General features: G+C 42.0%; 2 protein-coding genes across 7 annotated transcripts in view; one reads left to right on the forward strand and one right to left on the reverse strand.

Annotated features, from left to right (window-relative positions):
- The window catches only part of RIPOR2 (RHO family interacting cell polarization regulator 2), a 69,980-nt gene extending 63,962 nt beyond the window's left edge, over positions 1-6,018 (forward strand). For all 3 annotated transcript variants that reach the window (XM_075084543.1, XM_075084540.1, XM_075084541.1), the window contains 2 exons: positions 1,949-2,039; positions 3,494-6,018. In XM_075084543.1, coding sequence (XP_074940644.1) covers positions 1,949-2,039; positions 3,494-3,594 — 192 coding nt within the window. In that variant the 3' untranslated portion in view covers positions 3,595-6,018. The remainder of the gene's footprint in view (positions 1-1,948; positions 2,040-3,493) is intronic.
- A 4,592-nt stretch (positions 6,019-10,610) lies between these two features.
- Positions 10,611-17,278, reverse strand: GMNN (geminin DNA replication inhibitor). Of its 4 annotated transcripts, none has more exons than XM_075084547.1 (7): positions 17,187-17,278; positions 16,515-16,578; positions 14,726-14,824; positions 14,201-14,339; positions 13,430-13,512; positions 13,241-13,351; positions 10,611-11,631 (listed from the first exon to the last, which is right to left on the reverse strand). In XM_075084547.1, exons 2-7 carry the CDS (start codon positions 16,569-16,571, stop codon positions 11,494-11,496), a joined length of 627 nt encoding a protein of 208 aa, XP_074940648.1. In that variant the 5' UTR covers positions 16,572-16,578; positions 17,187-17,278; the 3' UTR covers positions 10,611-11,493. The 4 variants fall into 4 exon arrangements, with proteins under 4 accessions (XP_074940648.1, XP_074940649.1, XP_074940645.1 ...); XM_075084548.1 differs by lacking the exon at positions 17,187-17,278 and adding an exon at positions 16,856-17,010; XM_075084544.1 differs by lacking the exon at positions 17,187-17,278 and adding an exon at positions 16,787-16,995.
- Positions 17,279-17,674: the final 396 nt, after the last annotated feature.

Below are 17,674 nucleotides of genomic sequence, written 5' to 3' on the forward strand. Positions count from 1 at the left end.
ATCGTGCTGTTTGGGAACAGTTTAGAAGCTTCATTTTAGCAGAACCAGCCAGGTTCTGTGATGGTGAAGAAGTTTATCTTTTCCTCCCTCTCATGTTGATTTTAGGAGACTTACTTCCACATTACAGAGAAAAAAAGTTATTAATCTGCAGAGTACTGACTGAGAGGGGAAAAAATCACCCTCTCCCAGGATAAAATTAGCAGCAATGCACGAGTTGCAGTGGGAGAAGAGAAAGGGAGAGACAGCTCATTTTGTGACACCACACAGAGCGGCTGTAAGCAGCAAATACAAACCATACGGACAAATAGCTGGTACATCTGGGTGCTACAGCTTCAGCTAGTGTCTGGTACCATTTCTGCACTCCCATGACAGGAAGGAAAAATGCTGCTTTTGTTTTGGCTGTACAGAGCCATGGGAAACAGCAGCTGCCTAAGCCTGACTGGTACGGGACACCGAGCCAAAAAAAACAGGTTCCATGAGACAGACCCACCACAGACTGATTATTTCTCCCTCAAGACTTTCCCCTGGAGAAGACAGCTCTAAAATAATCTAAATTCATCCCAGCCAGAACTGACACACTAATACCATCCAATACATAATCCAATATGTTTAAATAAAGAAAAAGCTTTTTCCCCTGCACAAGATGCTGGCAGGAATCTCCGAGAGGCAATGGTGAGGGGCATTACTCTCCTACATGCAGGACGCAGTGGGGTTTTTGATCTCTCAGGAAAAGGCAGACCAGGAACCAGTGGTGGGAACTGGCACTAGACACATTTAACTTGAGCAGTGTAGTTCCAATGCACCTCAAACAGTAAGAACAGCAATTGCTGGGGGAAAAAAAAAAACCCAAACAAAACACCTGCTGAGGAAGAGGACCTCCATCATTTGTGATCAAATAAAAAGCTGAAGCCTTTCTGGCAGATATTATTTCAAGGATGGGAATGCTCCAGCTGAGAGGTGACTGTGGATGAGCTAACCCAGCAGCAGCCTCATCCACATCAAACCATGTCAGTTGTGCCAGGTCCCACTCTGCATCTGTGGTGCTGTGGCCCCATGGCTCACGTCAGCGTTCAAGCTGTACTCACCAGTAAGCGCCCACTGCAGGCTTGCCCTCAGTCAAGCACAAGCGACCACGTTCAAGGCGGGGTAGTGAAATATAATGGCTACAGTAGCTAAGCCCTGATCCAGGGCATTGTAGACCAGACCTGTGTCCCTCAGATCGACAAGGCTCATACAAATCCTGGCTCTGTGGCTCAGATCATCTTCCTTCACGTGTCACACCAAGGAATTACATGTCCTTCCTTGCTCTCATTTCTCTTGTCATATTAAATAGCCTGCCAGAGACACTATGACAGCTGCTCTCCCCTAAGGTCTGACATTTTTGTAGCAGAGAACAGGATTTCCTTGCTTTCTTCCCAAAATAGGAGAGGCAAGGCAAAAATGCGGACACATTGGTGAGTGTAGGTGTCAGGGAAGAGCTGGGAGTGAAGGGAGTGGCCTGACCAGACAGCATACCCCTATAGACACAGGCTGGCGAGAACAGCCTTCCTAGACCTACCAGGTTGGACATGCTCAGTGTGAAACTAACTCCCTCACGGCCCATCTCCTGTTCTTCTCCCTGCCACACCTGTGCCTTGCCGCGTTTGTGGCTTTCTCCCATTGCCCATCACCCAGCCTGTGGTCAGAAGTGGCAGATGTAGCTGGTCAGCCAGATTTATGCATGTAGCACATAGAGTAGGAAAATTAGAATGGGTCCACACTGAGAGTAGGAAATATGCCTTCTCACAGATGCTTCCCCCCAGGGAAACACAATTCCTCATGTCCTCACCAAGGCCCTGCCCCTGGAGTAGGAAGGCAATGCAGAGGACAGTCACTGCTTCCACACAAGGCTGTGAAATAAAACCATGGTGTACTGTGTGGTGCTAATGTGGTTTTTTGCACTTCCCAGGCTGCTGAGAGCATTAAAATGCTGGTCACGCTCTGCCAGTCTGACAACGAAGAGATCAGAAAAGTGGCGTCCGAAACCTTGCTCTCACTTGGTGAGTTGCCTGTTTTAAAGCAGTATTTAATTTTCTTTTTTAAATGGAGCAGCATGTAGGACACTTGAGTTATACAAATATGAGACTCAGCTGAAACAAAACTTCATACCTCAAGATGCAAACACATTTAAAAATATATATTAGAAATAATTTCTTTTGAAAATTATTAAAATGGACCAAAGAGAAACTGTATTGTGAGAGTCTGGAGGGGGAAGCAGAAACGGAAAAATAGCAAAGGAGAAGTTGACACACAGAAATAATTCATAATGAATTTGAACACCAGGCAGCCTTGAGGAGACAGGACTAACACACTGCCTGCTGCATATCATACACCCTCCTCTTGGGGATCCCCTCCTATCACCCCTTTACTGCCATTACCACACGCTCAAGTGCCATTAGCGCTGCCAAGTGTTCACCAAATCTAATTTATCTTTACGTGCTTATTTGGACAGCCCCTAGCCTGCAAGCCCTCCTTCACACAGCACCTCAAGCACCTTGCACTGGCCTTTTTTGTCCCCGAGACGACAGATACCCTGTTCATTAACCTGTAATCTGGCTGCAGAGCAGTGTGTGACTGCAAGTGCAGCTGCAGTTTCAGGGCCCCAATACTTCAGTGGCACAGAAAAATTGTATTTATCTGGCCTTTAGGTGAAACACAACTTTCCACTCCATGGGTGCAGGTCCATCTGTAACCATAGTTAGGCAAACTTTTCAAACTTACTCTTTCATTCACCAATTCAGCAGGAATTCACCCTGCTGCTGGACATCTTATTGCTAAGGTTATAAAACTACTAGCCCAGGGACACTTTTGAAAACACTGGGAGATCATACTGCCACTCTTCTAGATGACACACGGAGAACATTTTGATTCCTAATCGTCAATTCAACACATTAGGCTCAATGCTATCTTCAGGTACATATAGGTGACAGAACCTAAGAGGAAAGGGTTTGAGAGATATAAAAATAGCTAAATTTAGCAAACGTACCACTTCTTTTTCAGTGGTATATAAGTAAAGATGTGCCTAGACTCACTTCTTTAAAGTGCCAGGATGTGAGAAGTGGGTAAACTTTATATTGTCCAAAGTAGAAGTGGATAAACATCACTTGCCTCAGTGTTATCACAGCTGCAACTGAGACCTTGACAAGCAACACAGTTCATTTAGTAAGACAAGTGTACAGATACTGACATCTTATCAAACAAGCCACATCCGCTTCTGTTTTGCTCTAATAAAACAAGCAAACTACAAGAGAAATTTTTAAAAATAACGTGAGCATTCACAGGGCACTTAATTTTTCCAAGTCATTTGTGAATTTGCCTTCAAGAACATAAGAAATTTTAAACAGGGGAAGAAGTTATCTGCAGATCAGTACTTTCTAACAGCAGAAAATCAGTGTTTTAAACATTGTAGGGCAATTATATAATACATTATCATACTTAAACATTTTGCATTCAGGTGAAGATGGGAGACTGGCATACGAACAGCTGGACAAATTTCCCCGGGAATTTGTTAAAGTTGGAAGCCGCCGTGGAACTGAAGCTGCCACAGCTTTTTAGGTGGAAAAGAACTTGTCTACATTTAACAGGCATTAAAGTATGATGGAGCTGCATTTCAGTGTGGGGAGCAGAAGGAAGACTTTGAAGAATTCTATGAGAATGTCCCAAAATGTAGCAATTTACAAACTTTAAGGAAAAGCAAAATCTAAGATCCAGCTTAAGATATCCTGTTGGATCCTCTTTGCAGCTCATGATGGGTCAGCTGGACGCTGAGGAACAGTACTTTGATTCGTAACAGATAATGTGACTGCAGTTATTCAGCCTCAAACTTCTGTGAGTTTTTAGAATTTGGCATCTTCAGGTTGTTTACCGAGCATTACATTTACTTCCTTGAAGTTGTCATGAAAGCTTGAGACTTGCGATATGGTATCTAACAAGGACAAGTAGGAGGCCACCTGAGCAGGACTGCAAAGCAGCTTTCTCTTCAACCCCAAGCTACACGTCTGCTGCCACGCAGCGTCCCCAGCAACACCCCAGCAGCAGGGAACACCACTTGGCTTTCTCAGTTTTGTATCAGCAGTGAAATATAGAGCAAGTTTCTTCAAGTTTTGCCTCCAGAAACAGCATGATGTAAACCCCGGGAGGTGTCACTTTGGTGACTCATTCTAAATGCCTCCGCTGGTCTTTTATTTCCTTTCTCTTGCCCTCCAGCAACAACCATCATTAATCCAGAGATTTGTGAGGGGGATGAAACAATCATGTAGGTTTCCGAAAACTAAATGAAAAGGTAAAGCGCATTTATTTATTCCGAGAAGGAGTGAATACAGCTAATTGCGCAAGTCCCCAAAGCCATTTGGTCCTGTAAATTGCAGGCAGGATTTCATACACTCTCATTAGTGGATCATAGCTTCTATAGAGAGATTTCAATATAAAGAACTAGAACAAACTAAAGCAGACCTCGGAGGCAGTAATAAACAGAGGGTGAAGTGAATGCTTTCCCCCCCTCCCTGCAAGGATGAAAGACAGCAAGTGCTTCAAGCTGTTGATTACAAGCCTTAAGTTAACAGAGGAGGTGAATAGAATTTAACAGAAGAGTGTTATTGTACTGTGCTCATTATGCATGAAATGCTATTTACATGTCAATTAAAGTATCCAAATTTGCATAGGCTACATAGAAAAGATTGCAAACAATTCATGTCAAAAGAAAGCCTCATGCACTAAACACAGTGGCAGACAGGGGTCATGTCATTTTGGGTTTTTTAATGTGATTGTTACTGCAATGTATATCTGTATATTTATAAATGTATATTTCTTCCTTCAAGTAGAAAAAAGTACATTTTGTACATTTCAAAATGCCTACTTGTTTACTGAGAGATATAGACTCTTTTCGCAGAATGTGAAATAACCATGCCATGGTTTCTATACCATGCCATCTATACCATCACCTGAATTCTTCTAAGGTCCAATGTGTCCTTTTGTGCCAGCTTCTGCTTTTTTTTTTTGCTTTTATTTTTGTGGCATTTCTACTCACCACATTTCCTATCACATTTAAGTTATAAGAAAGATTGTTAAGTTATAAGACAGACTATTCTTTAATTACTAAGCACACAAGTCCATACAGATAGCCACTCTTTCTATCAGCAGCCTCTCCACTGCGAGGCTCATACAACCTTCAAACATCACGCAAGTCAGCTCCCAGTACCGTAAGTGGCTCAGTAAGAGCCACCTGCTTCCAGCTGGATTTGGGACAAACCATTAGGGAGGTGTTTAGCAATATTAAGGGAAAAGGCTTGTAGGGAACACTTGTCTTTTCAAACCTCGTCACCAGGACAAGACTTCACAACAGTCTCAAAAAGTTTAGCTAAATTATATGAAGTCATCTGCTAGATTTACAGCGTAGAAATAATTTCTGTTTCATACTGTATCAACTGTGTTAAGACTTAGGACATTACTTTATGATCTTACAAAAACATCTAGATTAGAGCAAGTGAACAACACACATCGCAAGGACTATTGCCTGAGGGGTCACAGAGAATCGCAACTTCTTGTGAAGGGGGAGAAATGGTGCAATACTAGCTTGTGTTTTAATATGCAGAACTCCTGCATTTTCATCTTTCTGCTGGCCAAGGCAGGGGTTAAGTGGCAAACTATTTTAGTAATTGAAACAAACACAAACCACAAAAGTAGGAAATAGAGAAGTGATGAAGCTACAGTGAAAACCACTGCTCTTAGTTGTACCTCTGTGAGGTGAGCCAAAGCACATTTTAAAAAAAGCCAGTTTTAAACTAAAATGCTATTTTGGAAGCAAAGGGAGGACTGTGCCCACTCTCAGCGTTCTTTCCCTGGTTGCTTCAACGTGTTTGTGCAGGCCCTTACTCCTGTCCCAGAGCATCAGCAAGAGGCATATGCTGTTTAAGAAGATGAGAATATTCTTATATTCCTGTACCTGTCAAAAGCTCCTACCTGTAATACATACTGTGTCACAATATTGCTTGTAGTTTGCCTATCACAGCACAGAACACAACTTTGTTAAAGCAAAAGCTATGATGTCATCAGGTTGTAGGTGCTACTTTCTGAACTGTCACTTAGGAATGACAGCAATGAGTTTACTTTCAAGCATGTACTAGTACCTTTGGTTTGTAGCTACTCCTAGTTTAAATTCAGAGCAAACCAGCCTTGTGTATCATTCAAGACACTTATCAAGAAAGGCTCCACAAGGACTAGCAGAAGATGCGCTGAAGAGGCTCCACGACTTACCAAATTTCAGCTGATTATTTCTTCCCTTCTGTGAAGGCAGACAGACTGATCTCGGCCAGCAGATACTCCTTTTCCTCGTACAAATATTCAGGCTTATGGCACAGACCTGGGGAACGCAGAACTGCCTATCGAGCAGAGCGCCAAAGCTGCAGAGTACAGGGCTGTTCACATACACAGGTACCATGTTACGTGAAGCTTCTGTCTACTTCTAGCTACTTTCATCTCATTGTAGTTTAAATCCACCCTTTGAGAAGTTTATGGACCTCAAGCTGATCTGCTCACCCCTATAACCATTAAAATCCACATATAGAGCTCACATGAACCAGACAGGAGCAAACCCTGCTCTCACTAAAGTGAATGAGGAAGGTCACAGGAATTTCAGTGGGAACAGTTAGACCAAATTTAGGTCTGTTGTGGTAGCCAAGACTGAAACTTGAACCTGGGATATAGATGTAGAGAAGCTAAATTTCACTTTAAGCATTAATACTGTTAAATAAAACAAAGAATCACATCCGAACATTATTCATGACAACATATGAATAACTCACTCTTAAGAACAAAACCAAACAAAATCCCCCAGAGTAACAAACCCTTGAAAAGGCAAACAAACCTTAAAGCTTCCAAAACCAGAAGGCAAACAAAAAAGGAACAAACCATTTGTCTCATAACTTCTACATTTTTATGCTCACAGAGCTGACAATGCTCCCTTTTCCTACCACATTAATGCAAGAGCTCTCCTTTGTGGAGTAGGAAAAACCAGACACAGAGAGGGGAATGTAACAAGACAGACACTTACCAACTAGCAAAGAAGGAACCAAGCAGGCAGTAATTATAAAACCTGTTTCTTAGGGCTGCAGCAGGTTGACTCGAACAAATTTAAAGGTCTGGGCCACCCCAGAAAAGGTAGGAAAATGTTCCTGTACCAAAATAACTCTGCAGTGGTGGAGACAGAAGAGAGGGAGTTCACCAGGAAAACTGTGCTCGGGAAAGGGGGTTTGCGTGGTGGTTTTGTTGGTGGCTTATTCTTACCTCATGCTTTTCATGAGCTATGGTGGTTCTCGCTACCCCTGCCACACTGTTACCGTCTCTCTGCATTCTGCCTGGTAGATAATAACCCCCTAGAGCTTCTATACTGCTCCAGCTACAGCAGCACCTTAAGTCAGGCTGCCCAGAGTTTCGCACTGCTATTGGTAAGGCTCCTCCTGTACCTAGCATAACTTCAAAGCTATCAATTATAGCTTTACCCTATGCTGCAGTCTTCTACATATTGATTATTGCTGACTTTAAACATTCAAAATTAGGAGTCAATAGAACCGATAGACTATCTTAAGTACGGACCCCTGCTTTGCTGATTTACAACAGAATTATCCTGATGATGTGATCCACAGCAGCCCCCTTCAAGAGGCTGTGGTGCCCCCAAGGGTACAACAGAGGCATCCTCATACCCAAGGGTTTGACCTTGGACACAGCTGATCACATTTCATTACAAGCAGTCATTGGAAGATCAACAAAGCAGCAGCAAATTAGAAGTTTCTCAGAACACCATTAGCACTCACTGAACTACTCTGTGTTATTACCACAACAGAAACAGAGATAACAATACACAGTAAACATTTTCTACTGAAGGGAATGTTGATGATAATGCAATTCAGTCTCAAGAACAACAGTACTGGAAACACACGGCCTTGGCAGATTTGCAAACCTTCTGCTCAAAATCTCAAATCCACTTCTGAAAACAACCTCAGATGGCCCTTATGGAAAAAGAAATGAATATGCAGTGTGCTGCCTTGCAAAAATCAAGGACTAACTTCATTACTTATGCACAAGCTGCAACACATGACAATGCTGTAGGCCCTCACGTAAGACAATACAATGCCAGATACCAAATTATTTCAGTTGCCCAGTTATTATGGTCTAATTCACTTCTCCATACATTGTCTTAAATACAATAGGTATTTACACAAAAATTGGTATTTTTGCTAAACCGATTACAAGTTTTTCTTCACACAAGCCATCCACCCTCTCCACACTTCACTTGCCTCTGCTCATCCCTGCACAGCTGTTCCTTCTTGAAACATCTGACACCTGCAAACAGCCTGTCTCCCCACACTTCAGTCTTACATATCTGAAATTGTCCTGTTAGGACATGCACATCTTATGGGAGAAGTGCTAGGACACAGGAGATGCAGTTGCACTTCTGAGCAGCCTTAGGATACTTCAGTGAAAGACAAGATCGTGGCCACAGCCCCTGCAATGAAAGGGAGTCAGCATGCTGGACAAGTTGGTGCACAAAAGCATTTATGACTTCTTGGAATCACATTCGGCAGATAGGTTCCAAACTGATAATTTTACTCTGCTAGACAGAATGATCTTTGTAACATAGCTGGATATGAAAATTTTGTCTTTAGCAATGCTGGTTTTCAGCTGTTACATAGCTGTATTTCAGTGGTAAATGAGAGCTTCCCTATGCACTTCAGCAAAAGTAAAAGGTCAGATGGTTGTAAGGGAACAAATTACACAATCTGTGTATAATTTCTACACATTTGACAAGCCTTTCACACATGCATACAAAGTTCCAATACTTACTATAAGATAGCTCTACCACATCCATGTTTTTAAAAATACTCAGGAATTTTCAGGACAATAAATGAAACTTGACCCTTTTAGAAGCTTTTTTGAACAGCAGATAATGCAGCATCATAAAACCTCTGACAACACTCCTATAGTAATATTTCTGATAAGCCTTGGGAGGTTGATCAAGGTCCAATACATCTGTGACAGATGAGCATGTATATGGGTTTTATTCCTACACCACAAGTCAGCTCCCATACCCAGTCTTTCCCTGCAGCATGTTTTTTTTCAAGAGTTTATACAGCAAACTATCTGCTAACAAATTAAAAGCTAATAAAACCATAGTAGCCTTGGTTTGACGGCTTCTGGTGCAAGTATATTAATTACTAAGTGGCCCATGTCTTTTTGATGCAAGTTCTTCTATTGCAGGCAGGCCAAACGCTGCAATACATCCATCAGCTTACCTGAAGAACTTACATGATTTTGTACACAATCCATTTCAACAGAAATAAGGATCCAGCTATTCAAGAGACTATCCTGTCTGTTATTTAACAAAAAAAAAAAAATCAAGAAAAAACACAAGATTTAATCTAACAAACATTCTTCTTGACCATCTTGATGAAAATAAGGAAGAGCCAGAGGCAGATAATGCATGCAAATTCTGGGTTTGTTAATTCCTGGCAGTTCTTTGTTCTAGCAACAGCACCTGTATTACAGCAGTTCACAGATCAGGAGGTGAAATGGTGGAAAGAAGTTGTGCTTGCTGTCTCAGTTGGATTGGTTTGCCTGGCCAGCTAATTATACCACAGTGCTTTCTTCCCTTCTACAGTCTCTGCAAAAGCAAAATATTCCCAATGTTTAAAAATAAAGCCACCTTTGAAGAATGACTGTTAACTATGAATAACTCAAGATTTATCTTTTTATAATAATCTTTATGCAGTGCAATTTAGTTTATGTGTTTCCTTATTATTGTTGAAGAACTACTTTGACATTAAAATTGCTTACAATCTGAGATAGGAAAGTTTTAAGCCACTTGACAGTATTATCTACTTCTTTTGAAGAAAAAAAACCAAACCAAAGTTACTGTGCAAAGCAGTTACCCAGCATCCAGCTGTCTGTTTTTTCTTAACACAGCATCAGTGGAAGTCAAAGGACACACCTTTGTCACCATTTCTGCTCCGTGGTGGAAAGGATTATGTCTAAGCACCCTCTAGAGCACCAGTTGGCATGTGTAATCTTTTTGTTTACAGAAGTTCCCAGGATATATGATGCCTCACTTGTTACCAGACTCCAGGTGAAATGGAAGCCAGAAAGAATATTACTTCTTACAATGGTTCCAACATTCCCTGAATGCCACAACTGATTTCAGTTGCGAAACATCCATTAACTTACTGATGCCCTCAGGGAGAGAATAAGATATGGAAGGAATCTAAAGGTGCCAATCTGATAGCTCCACAGACATGTTCACATATACCCTGAAGTGCCCATTTTGGCAAAGCCAGAATCCCTCCAATTATCTCTGCCTCCTGAAAGCCACTGAACTTTAAGCTCTTCACAAGATATTGCAATGGCCACCATCTTCTAGAGCCTCTCCCTGTAAGACCTTGTTACTTACAGAACTGCAGAGTTCACTCAACTGGAAAACATGCATTCAACTTACTCTCCCCTTCTATCTCTGCTTTCAACTGCAAGCATTTCCACACACACCCCCACCCTCCCCCCCATATGGATGCCAGCTACAGTGCTCAAAGTTTTAAAGAGCTCTTTTTATTCCTGTAAACCCTATCTTTGTGAAAAGGTGCCTCATCTCTTGGTAAATGCCAGAGCAGTACTTTGAAAACAGACATTGAGTTTCCTTTCAGAATAACTCCAAAGTGTAGGCTGCTTTGTCTCCATCTAATTTTCAGTACAGCTGCTATTAGGAGCAAGAACACACCTTCTCTTTATAAGCCCATAAAATAGACTAACACTTTCTACTTATTTAAGCTCTCATCTGTACATCTTGGAAAGGCTCTCTTAAAGGATGAAGGCAATTTTAAAAACCCTGAAAAGTATAATTAAACTTTAGACCTTGACTTTTATTACCTTTTCTTGACATTCTGAAGCCTCACCAGCAGCACACAAGTTTTATTTTGCTTTCCCTATCCACCAAAACAAGAATTCTGCACATCTAAGGAGTTAAAGTCTTCCCAGGCACTCCCTAAAAACTTGAAAGCTTCCATCTATAGCAGCAACAGTTGACTTAAACCTAGAACTAGCCATTCCCACTCAATTAAGAGGCTGTTCTAGTAAGGCAAAGATTTATTTATCAATTTTCATGTATAATGTCAGACCAACTGATATTTACACAGCAGTTTGAAATACACAGTATTTGCAGTTTATACAAGCAACTAAGTGTAGCTGGTAGTAAGTCTTCTACACAGTATCCTGATACTCCCACTACCACATAATTCCAGTTAAAAACCAACAGCTGTAATGCTTCCACAAGAGTTTCTATACCTGAGAAGTTTTACTATATCCTTTCAAGAGGGAGTTCGCAATTAAAAGCCACATACACAAGCCTATTTAAAGGCTGTCATTACAGTTGCAAATTATTTGCTTCCTTTGAAGCAAGATCTGATATACTCTCCATCAAGCCACATGATACTTGTTATGGCCCTTCTGAAGTGCTGTCTGCATGTCTCCACAGTTAAGCTCTTCTTGCTTGGATTCCTCTACAGCCAAACTCTTCAGTGTCTCAGGATTGTCAGGTGCTTGCCCAGTTAGCCTCTAGAAACAAACAGAAGACAGTGAACTTAATACTTTTTCTACTTAATAGACAGTGAAATAACACTGCGCATATTGAATTAAGCAAACTAATTATCTTCATTTGGAGATTGTTGCTGTAATTAAAACATTCCTCAGTCACAAAAATTCTTAGACACTTGAGTTCAACTCAAATTGCTACCTCTAACTCATAGACCACATCTGCTTTGTTGACTGTTAAGTTTTCCTTAGGTTCTTCAATAGGACAGGTTACCTTAGGCAACCTAAGATGTGAGAACCAGCTTCCCAAGTTTAATATTAAATTTAGTACTATATAGGTTTAATTTTAGAAAAATTACTATACAACAGATTAAGTTCATAATTTTTAAATCAGACATAATGAACCTACATTAAGTCTAGATGAACTAGAAGACCCAGCAGTTTCTAGCACTTGATCAAACTACAAGTTCCTTACCTAACCTGATCTAAGGAATTAAAAACAGGACTGTAAGAAGCAGCTTTTGAGGCTCTGGTTGTTCGATGTATCACTTAAGGTTCATTAAAGCCTCAGAAGTGAGCAGCTTACAACCAGTAAGTGAACTCAGCTGTTGGGGAACTTAGAAGTTTGCAACTACTTTAGTTCTTTAAGTCCTTAAGTGATTTAATTTCTGCCTGTGGATTTATCACTGACAAGCAGCACTCCCTGAATACCAAAAAAAATTCAAGTGCAGCAAATTAGTGGAGTCCTGAAAGACTGATGTAAATAATTGCACTAACTGGAAGTTAACTTGATCGAGTTTGCTTCTTGATTACTGCAAGCAATTTGATTAGTCTTCCATTTTGTTTCCACCTCCCCAGTCTAATCAGAGAATCAAAATATTTGCTAGGCACCCAGCTTTCTGTCCCAGTTAAGACCTCAATCCCTACAAAACACCTAATTTAGAATCAGGGTTTCATGGCTATATGTTTACCACAGCTTCATAGGCTGTTACAGACAACCTACTCCTGGTAGAAAGGTCACAACTACCTGTCCCCAGGGAATACTCAAAAGAAACTGTTTGGAAATTTACAAGTTTATGAACCCTACAGACTTTGTACATTAGCCATTTCTGGGCCACAACACTGGAAATTCCTCAGTGAAACCTTGACTGTAAAGGACATAGGTACTCCCTTCTCCCTCACTACTCCACTTTGTGTGCCCATTTCAAGTTTGTAGTGGCTGTGTCCTTTCAGGAACTAAACACTTCATTTAGCCAGCAACCTCCCACAACCTATTAAGCGTTTGAATTCAAGTCATCTCGGAAAAGTGAAAGTGAACCCTTCCTTCACTTGTCACCATCTCTAACATGCAAAGCCTGTTCTGTTAAGATAATAGGTTGAATCTCCCCTTCAGAAAACATTGCTCTTAGTACTTTGTCATTACTCCTGTGGGTTCTAAGGTAGAAAGCCTCATCCCCTAGAAAGGGCTTTATGCCTCTGGATTAGAACAATCCCACAGGAAACGGGTCAGACGGTAATTTAAATTGAAGAGTTGTGTGGGCACACAAAACAGAAGTCATGATTCATTAAAAACACCTTGGCTGGTTTCTCACTTTTTCATTCTACAACAAAAACTGAAAAGTCATTTAAGTACCTCAATCACGCTGGTCATATAATGTACATGTTCAGCAAGGGACATCAGCTCTTCATTTTCTGCTTTTAGGCGGGCAATTTCACCATCTTTCTGTTCGATTTCTTTGTGCAACTGTGTTCAAAGAACAAAATGTTGAAACAGGAAGACAACAGCCAGTAGTAAAGAAGTTAATTATCTTTCACTAGCTACCTTTTCATTTTCTTGAAGCACTTCATACAGAGCCTTCCTCCTTTCTTCAGCCACTTCTTTCCAATATTGATGTGAAGGACTTCCTGAAGTAAGAAGCTAGAGTAAGTCTGTACTAAGACTGAATTCTTGACATCACCTTAGGATACCTAACTTAGACATGTTCTGTAAACCATGATAAGAACTCACTCCATATAATGTTTTCCCAGAGACTAGTTGTAAATTTACAGCTAGAGACATAAGCTTACCAAAAACCAAGATCATATACCATATTAATGTCTATACAGGCAAAGTCTTCAAGAAGCTGCCTCATGCATAGCTGCAGGCTTTGCAAAATGGTTGTATTTGCAAATGTCAGTCTGAATGCATACTTTGGGAGTAAGACTTCTGTCTTCTACAAGTCACTGTCCATAAAAGGCTTAATCGTTCTGAGAAACTGCACATGCAGCACACGCTGCCAAAAAAGGCTTTCATTTCACCTTCATTATTAGTAATTTGAAAGCTTGTAGCCAGTCCAAAGTAACAAGCTACAGCACTTCTTAATACTGCTGCACACAATGGTTCCCTGCTACTGGTTACCATAAACTCATCCTTAAACATTAAATATCTCTACTGTATTTACTGTACTATAAAGGACAGGTATCATTAATTCATGCTAGGTATTTAAAAAACCACAAAGCCCTTATTTGACAAAGAAACCATGTTTCAAGTTATATTCCAATGGGAGCATATCATTTTAAGTGCTAAAAAACCACTTCAGGAGTTCCAACATACCTTTTGTCATGAGATCTACAGCTGGAATGACATCATTCATATTCTCATTTTCTTTCTCCTTGTCCACAGACACCTCAGCTTTACAAGGCTTTGAGGTAAACTTGTTATTCCAGAGTTTCCTTTTGACTGAAGATTTCTTCTGCATAACACACAGGCAGGTTTAACTTCAGAGCAACATTTCAGCTTTTTTTAGAAAACTAAAAACTTGTAAGTCTGCTCACTTAATAATACAAATAAGTCTTTATAAGCCGCAATTTCTTCACGTTATAGTTCTAGTTTACAGACATCTTTCTTGATAGTCATAGGTTAAACAAAAGAAAAATCTCAAACACTTTCCTGAAGTACTCAGAAATTGCTAGTTTTTCATATTGTTTATTACTAAAATAATAGTAAGCTTAAGTTGTATCACACTAGTTAATGGATTATATGTGTTTTCAAATATATTAGTTTTCAGTTAAAAGCTCAAAAGCATTTCACTATGAGTAGAAATAATTACACATCTACGGGTTATCTTTTAATTCATACCTCATTTCTTCTGCCAACCAGGCAACCTGTTGCTGAAGGCTGAATCATTTTAAGAGTCTGTCTTGGGACAGCACTGCTTGTGGTGTCTGTGAGGTACTTCTGAAAAGACAAATATGGCTTCAGACAGTTGCTACTCTTCTCTACATAAAATGAAACTTAGGAATTTGTCATGCTTCCATTAAAGTAACCCATGGTTCGTCTCTTCAAGATGAAAAGTTTACATAAACCTTAACATAGACTAAAGGATAAAGAACAGGATTTAGTTATCAGTGACACATGTAAACTTCAGCTGAAGCTCTCTAAGTTGTATTTGACAACAGCAGTATTAGACTTCGGGGGACAGAGACAAAAGTAACTGCAGTTGCAAGTTTATGCGGTAAAGTCACACACATCGCTTCAGGCAGTACCTGGTTTGGTTACCCGTGAACACACCCTCAAAGTGGTGTTCACTTAAATAGATGTGTTGCTTCAATTATCCATTAAAACGGATCTAAAGCTTCCTTACTTCGACCCAGACAAGTTATTATTTTGTATAAACAGTATGTTTATCACCTATCTCGTCACGCATAAATACCCATTTCCTGCATTAAAGCTTTCTGATTGGGTTGGTTACACTGCCACCATGAGATAGCAAACAATGGCAGACAACCAAGCAAGAATAGCCAGAATACAATGCCACACCAGCGTGAGAAAGTTACCGATTCACACTGTACTTCATATGACAAGAGTTCACCTTTCCCACGGTAGTTTCTGCCACCAATTATCCTACTGTTGAACTAAAGGACAAACACTAACTGCTCTGGGAACAAGAATCACACCGTGTGTCATTGCTGCTATTGAAGGTTAGAGTTAAGTATACTCTGCCAAGAAATTATTGACTAGTATTTGAGTTGATCCATTGAAAAAGCAAAAAGCCACACTGAGGAATTCATACCCTAGAGGACAAGATTACCATGAGTATGTGTCAGGCTTATCAATTAGTAATTTTCATTAATACCAGAAATTTTCATTACAATCACTCTATCCCTCATGACAGAGGGCTGCTAGCCTCTATTTTACATGGTATTTGTACAATTCCGATTAAGGCCTCCATTAAAAGGTTTAACAAAAGAGTCTTGTAACAAGACTGAACAGGTATAAACTTTAGTAACTTCTTATGAGTCACCTCTTAAAAACCTAAATCCTCTAAGTATTTCTAACAATTCCAAGGCAACTATGGTTCATGAGTGTGACTTTAGAAACAGAACTACCTGCATGAATGCTTCAGTTAAAACATACTCAAGTGAAGACAGATTTAACTCTTAGTAAGTTCATCCCGACAGAGGCCAGGCAACAGAACCTACTCTACAATACCTTAACAGCCAGACTGATTCAGTAATCGAACTGAGGCAGGTAGCTAGCACGTAAAATGTAAGTCACACGGAAAGACAGCAAGCTCAGTGTCAAAAGTAAAAAAGACTTGCTGAGCAATAAGAAAAAAAGTAGTCATAAGCACATATTCCCAAGCAGGACAGAGTGTTCTCAAGCCACACCAGGCTTGAGCCTGCCAGGAGGTTACTCAAGCCAACAGGACATAAGCCAGGTGGAAGGACATTGCAACAGATCCCTTTGTATTCCTTCAGTGGATATAAAACTTGTGTCAGACAGAGTGACCATTTCCCAGAAAATCGAGCGCAAACCTCAGAACAAAGCAAATTCTATGTTTTAGATACTCTCAATAAATTCTATAGTCTATTTTCTATCCCATATCTGCTCCCATATTCTACCTTCAAGACGTTAAAGCCTATACCTGCATAGATCCTGACGATTTTTCCCCATTCAGTTTCTGTTTCATTTTGGAATTCATAGGATCACTGCAAAAAAAGAGAAAAAAGAAAAGAGGGAAAGGTAAAAAAATTTTTAACATCCAGCTGCAACCGAAGCTCAGGGACACTAGTTACAGAATATTACAATTTCAGTTTATCAGCTTTCACGACAGCATTAAAACTTCACTCATGAACCGCGTGGCCAGCAGGCTCTTCTCCCGGAGCCCCCCTTGGGGCTCATCCCCGAGACACGAACCCCGAAGCCCTGAAGGGACACCCCGTGCCGCCGCTGCCACACCAGTCTCCCACGGAGGCCACCACTGACCACAGCCCCGTTAAGCCTTTCCGCAAGGCGGGTGTCGTGGGGGTGGGGGTCTCTCAGGCGCCCACCCAAGATGGCGGGGAGGGGTGGGCGGTTCCCTCCCCCTCCGGCTCCCGCCAGCCCAACCCGCAGCGCCGCGCCCCGCCCCCCTCGCCGCCACGGCCAATGCGGGAGCGAGGCGGGAACCCGCCAAGACCCACACGCGGCCATGAAAGCCTGCGGCCCCCCTCGCCCCCAACGGCTCAAACGAGGTGGAACGCCTCTCCCTCTTCCCTCCCCAAAACCCACGGCGGACGCCACTGCCTACTGCCTGCCCCCGGCCCCACTCACGGACCCCACAGAACCCTTCCGAAGCGCCCCGGCGGCCGCCCGCTCCGGCCCTGACTGCGGCTATAAAGAGCGCGGAGGGCGGGGGCACCGTCACGTGACCCGCCGGCTGCTCCCCGAGCCAATCGCAGGCCGCGCCCCCCCGTCCCGCCGACTGAGCGCTCCGCCCCGCGGGCCGGGCTGCCTGGGGAGGCTGCGGGGGGCTGAGGGGGCCGGGAGCAGGTGGGGGTAGAGCAGAGCAAGTGCCTCTGCGGGTGGTCCGGGGAGGGGTTTTCATCTTGAGGAAGGTGACAGGAAAACTGAAGAGTACAGCACTGGGATGCGGGACACCTCGGCTGTGAACTGCGCACCCTGGCCCCACCAGTGCCTGGGGGTGGGGGGTGGGGGTGGTGCAGGGTCCTGCCCGGTGCAGTCCGCCCCTCAGCTGGAGTCAGCCGGACTGAGGCTGTGGGAAAGGAAGCACACAAGCATTGCCTGGTGCTCACCTCGGCTGTT

The sequence above is a fragment of the Phalacrocorax aristotelis genome, chromosome 2 (genome assembly GCF_949628215.1).
Source record: "Phalacrocorax aristotelis chromosome 2, bGulAri2.1, whole genome shotgun sequence".
Taxonomy (NCBI): Eukaryota; Metazoa; Chordata; class Aves; order Suliformes; family Phalacrocoracidae; genus Phalacrocorax; species Phalacrocorax aristotelis.

What these genes read in the sequence shown, in the direction of transcription:
- GMNN (XM_075084547.1), bottom strand. Translation starts at nt 16,571, where the DNA reads ATGAATTCCAAAATGAAACAGAAACTGAATGGGGAAAAATCGTCAGGA. An exon ending in TGTAGATCTCATGACAAAAG is followed by an intron (nt 13,513 to 14,200) that starts GTATGTTGGAAC and finishes TTCTTACTTCAG; the next exon opens with GAAGTCCTTCACATCAATAT. An exon ending in TGCTTCAAGAAAATGAAAAG is followed by an intron (nt 13,352 to 13,429) that starts GTAGCTAGTGAA and finishes CTTTGAACACAG; the next exon opens with TTGCACAAAGAAATCGAACA.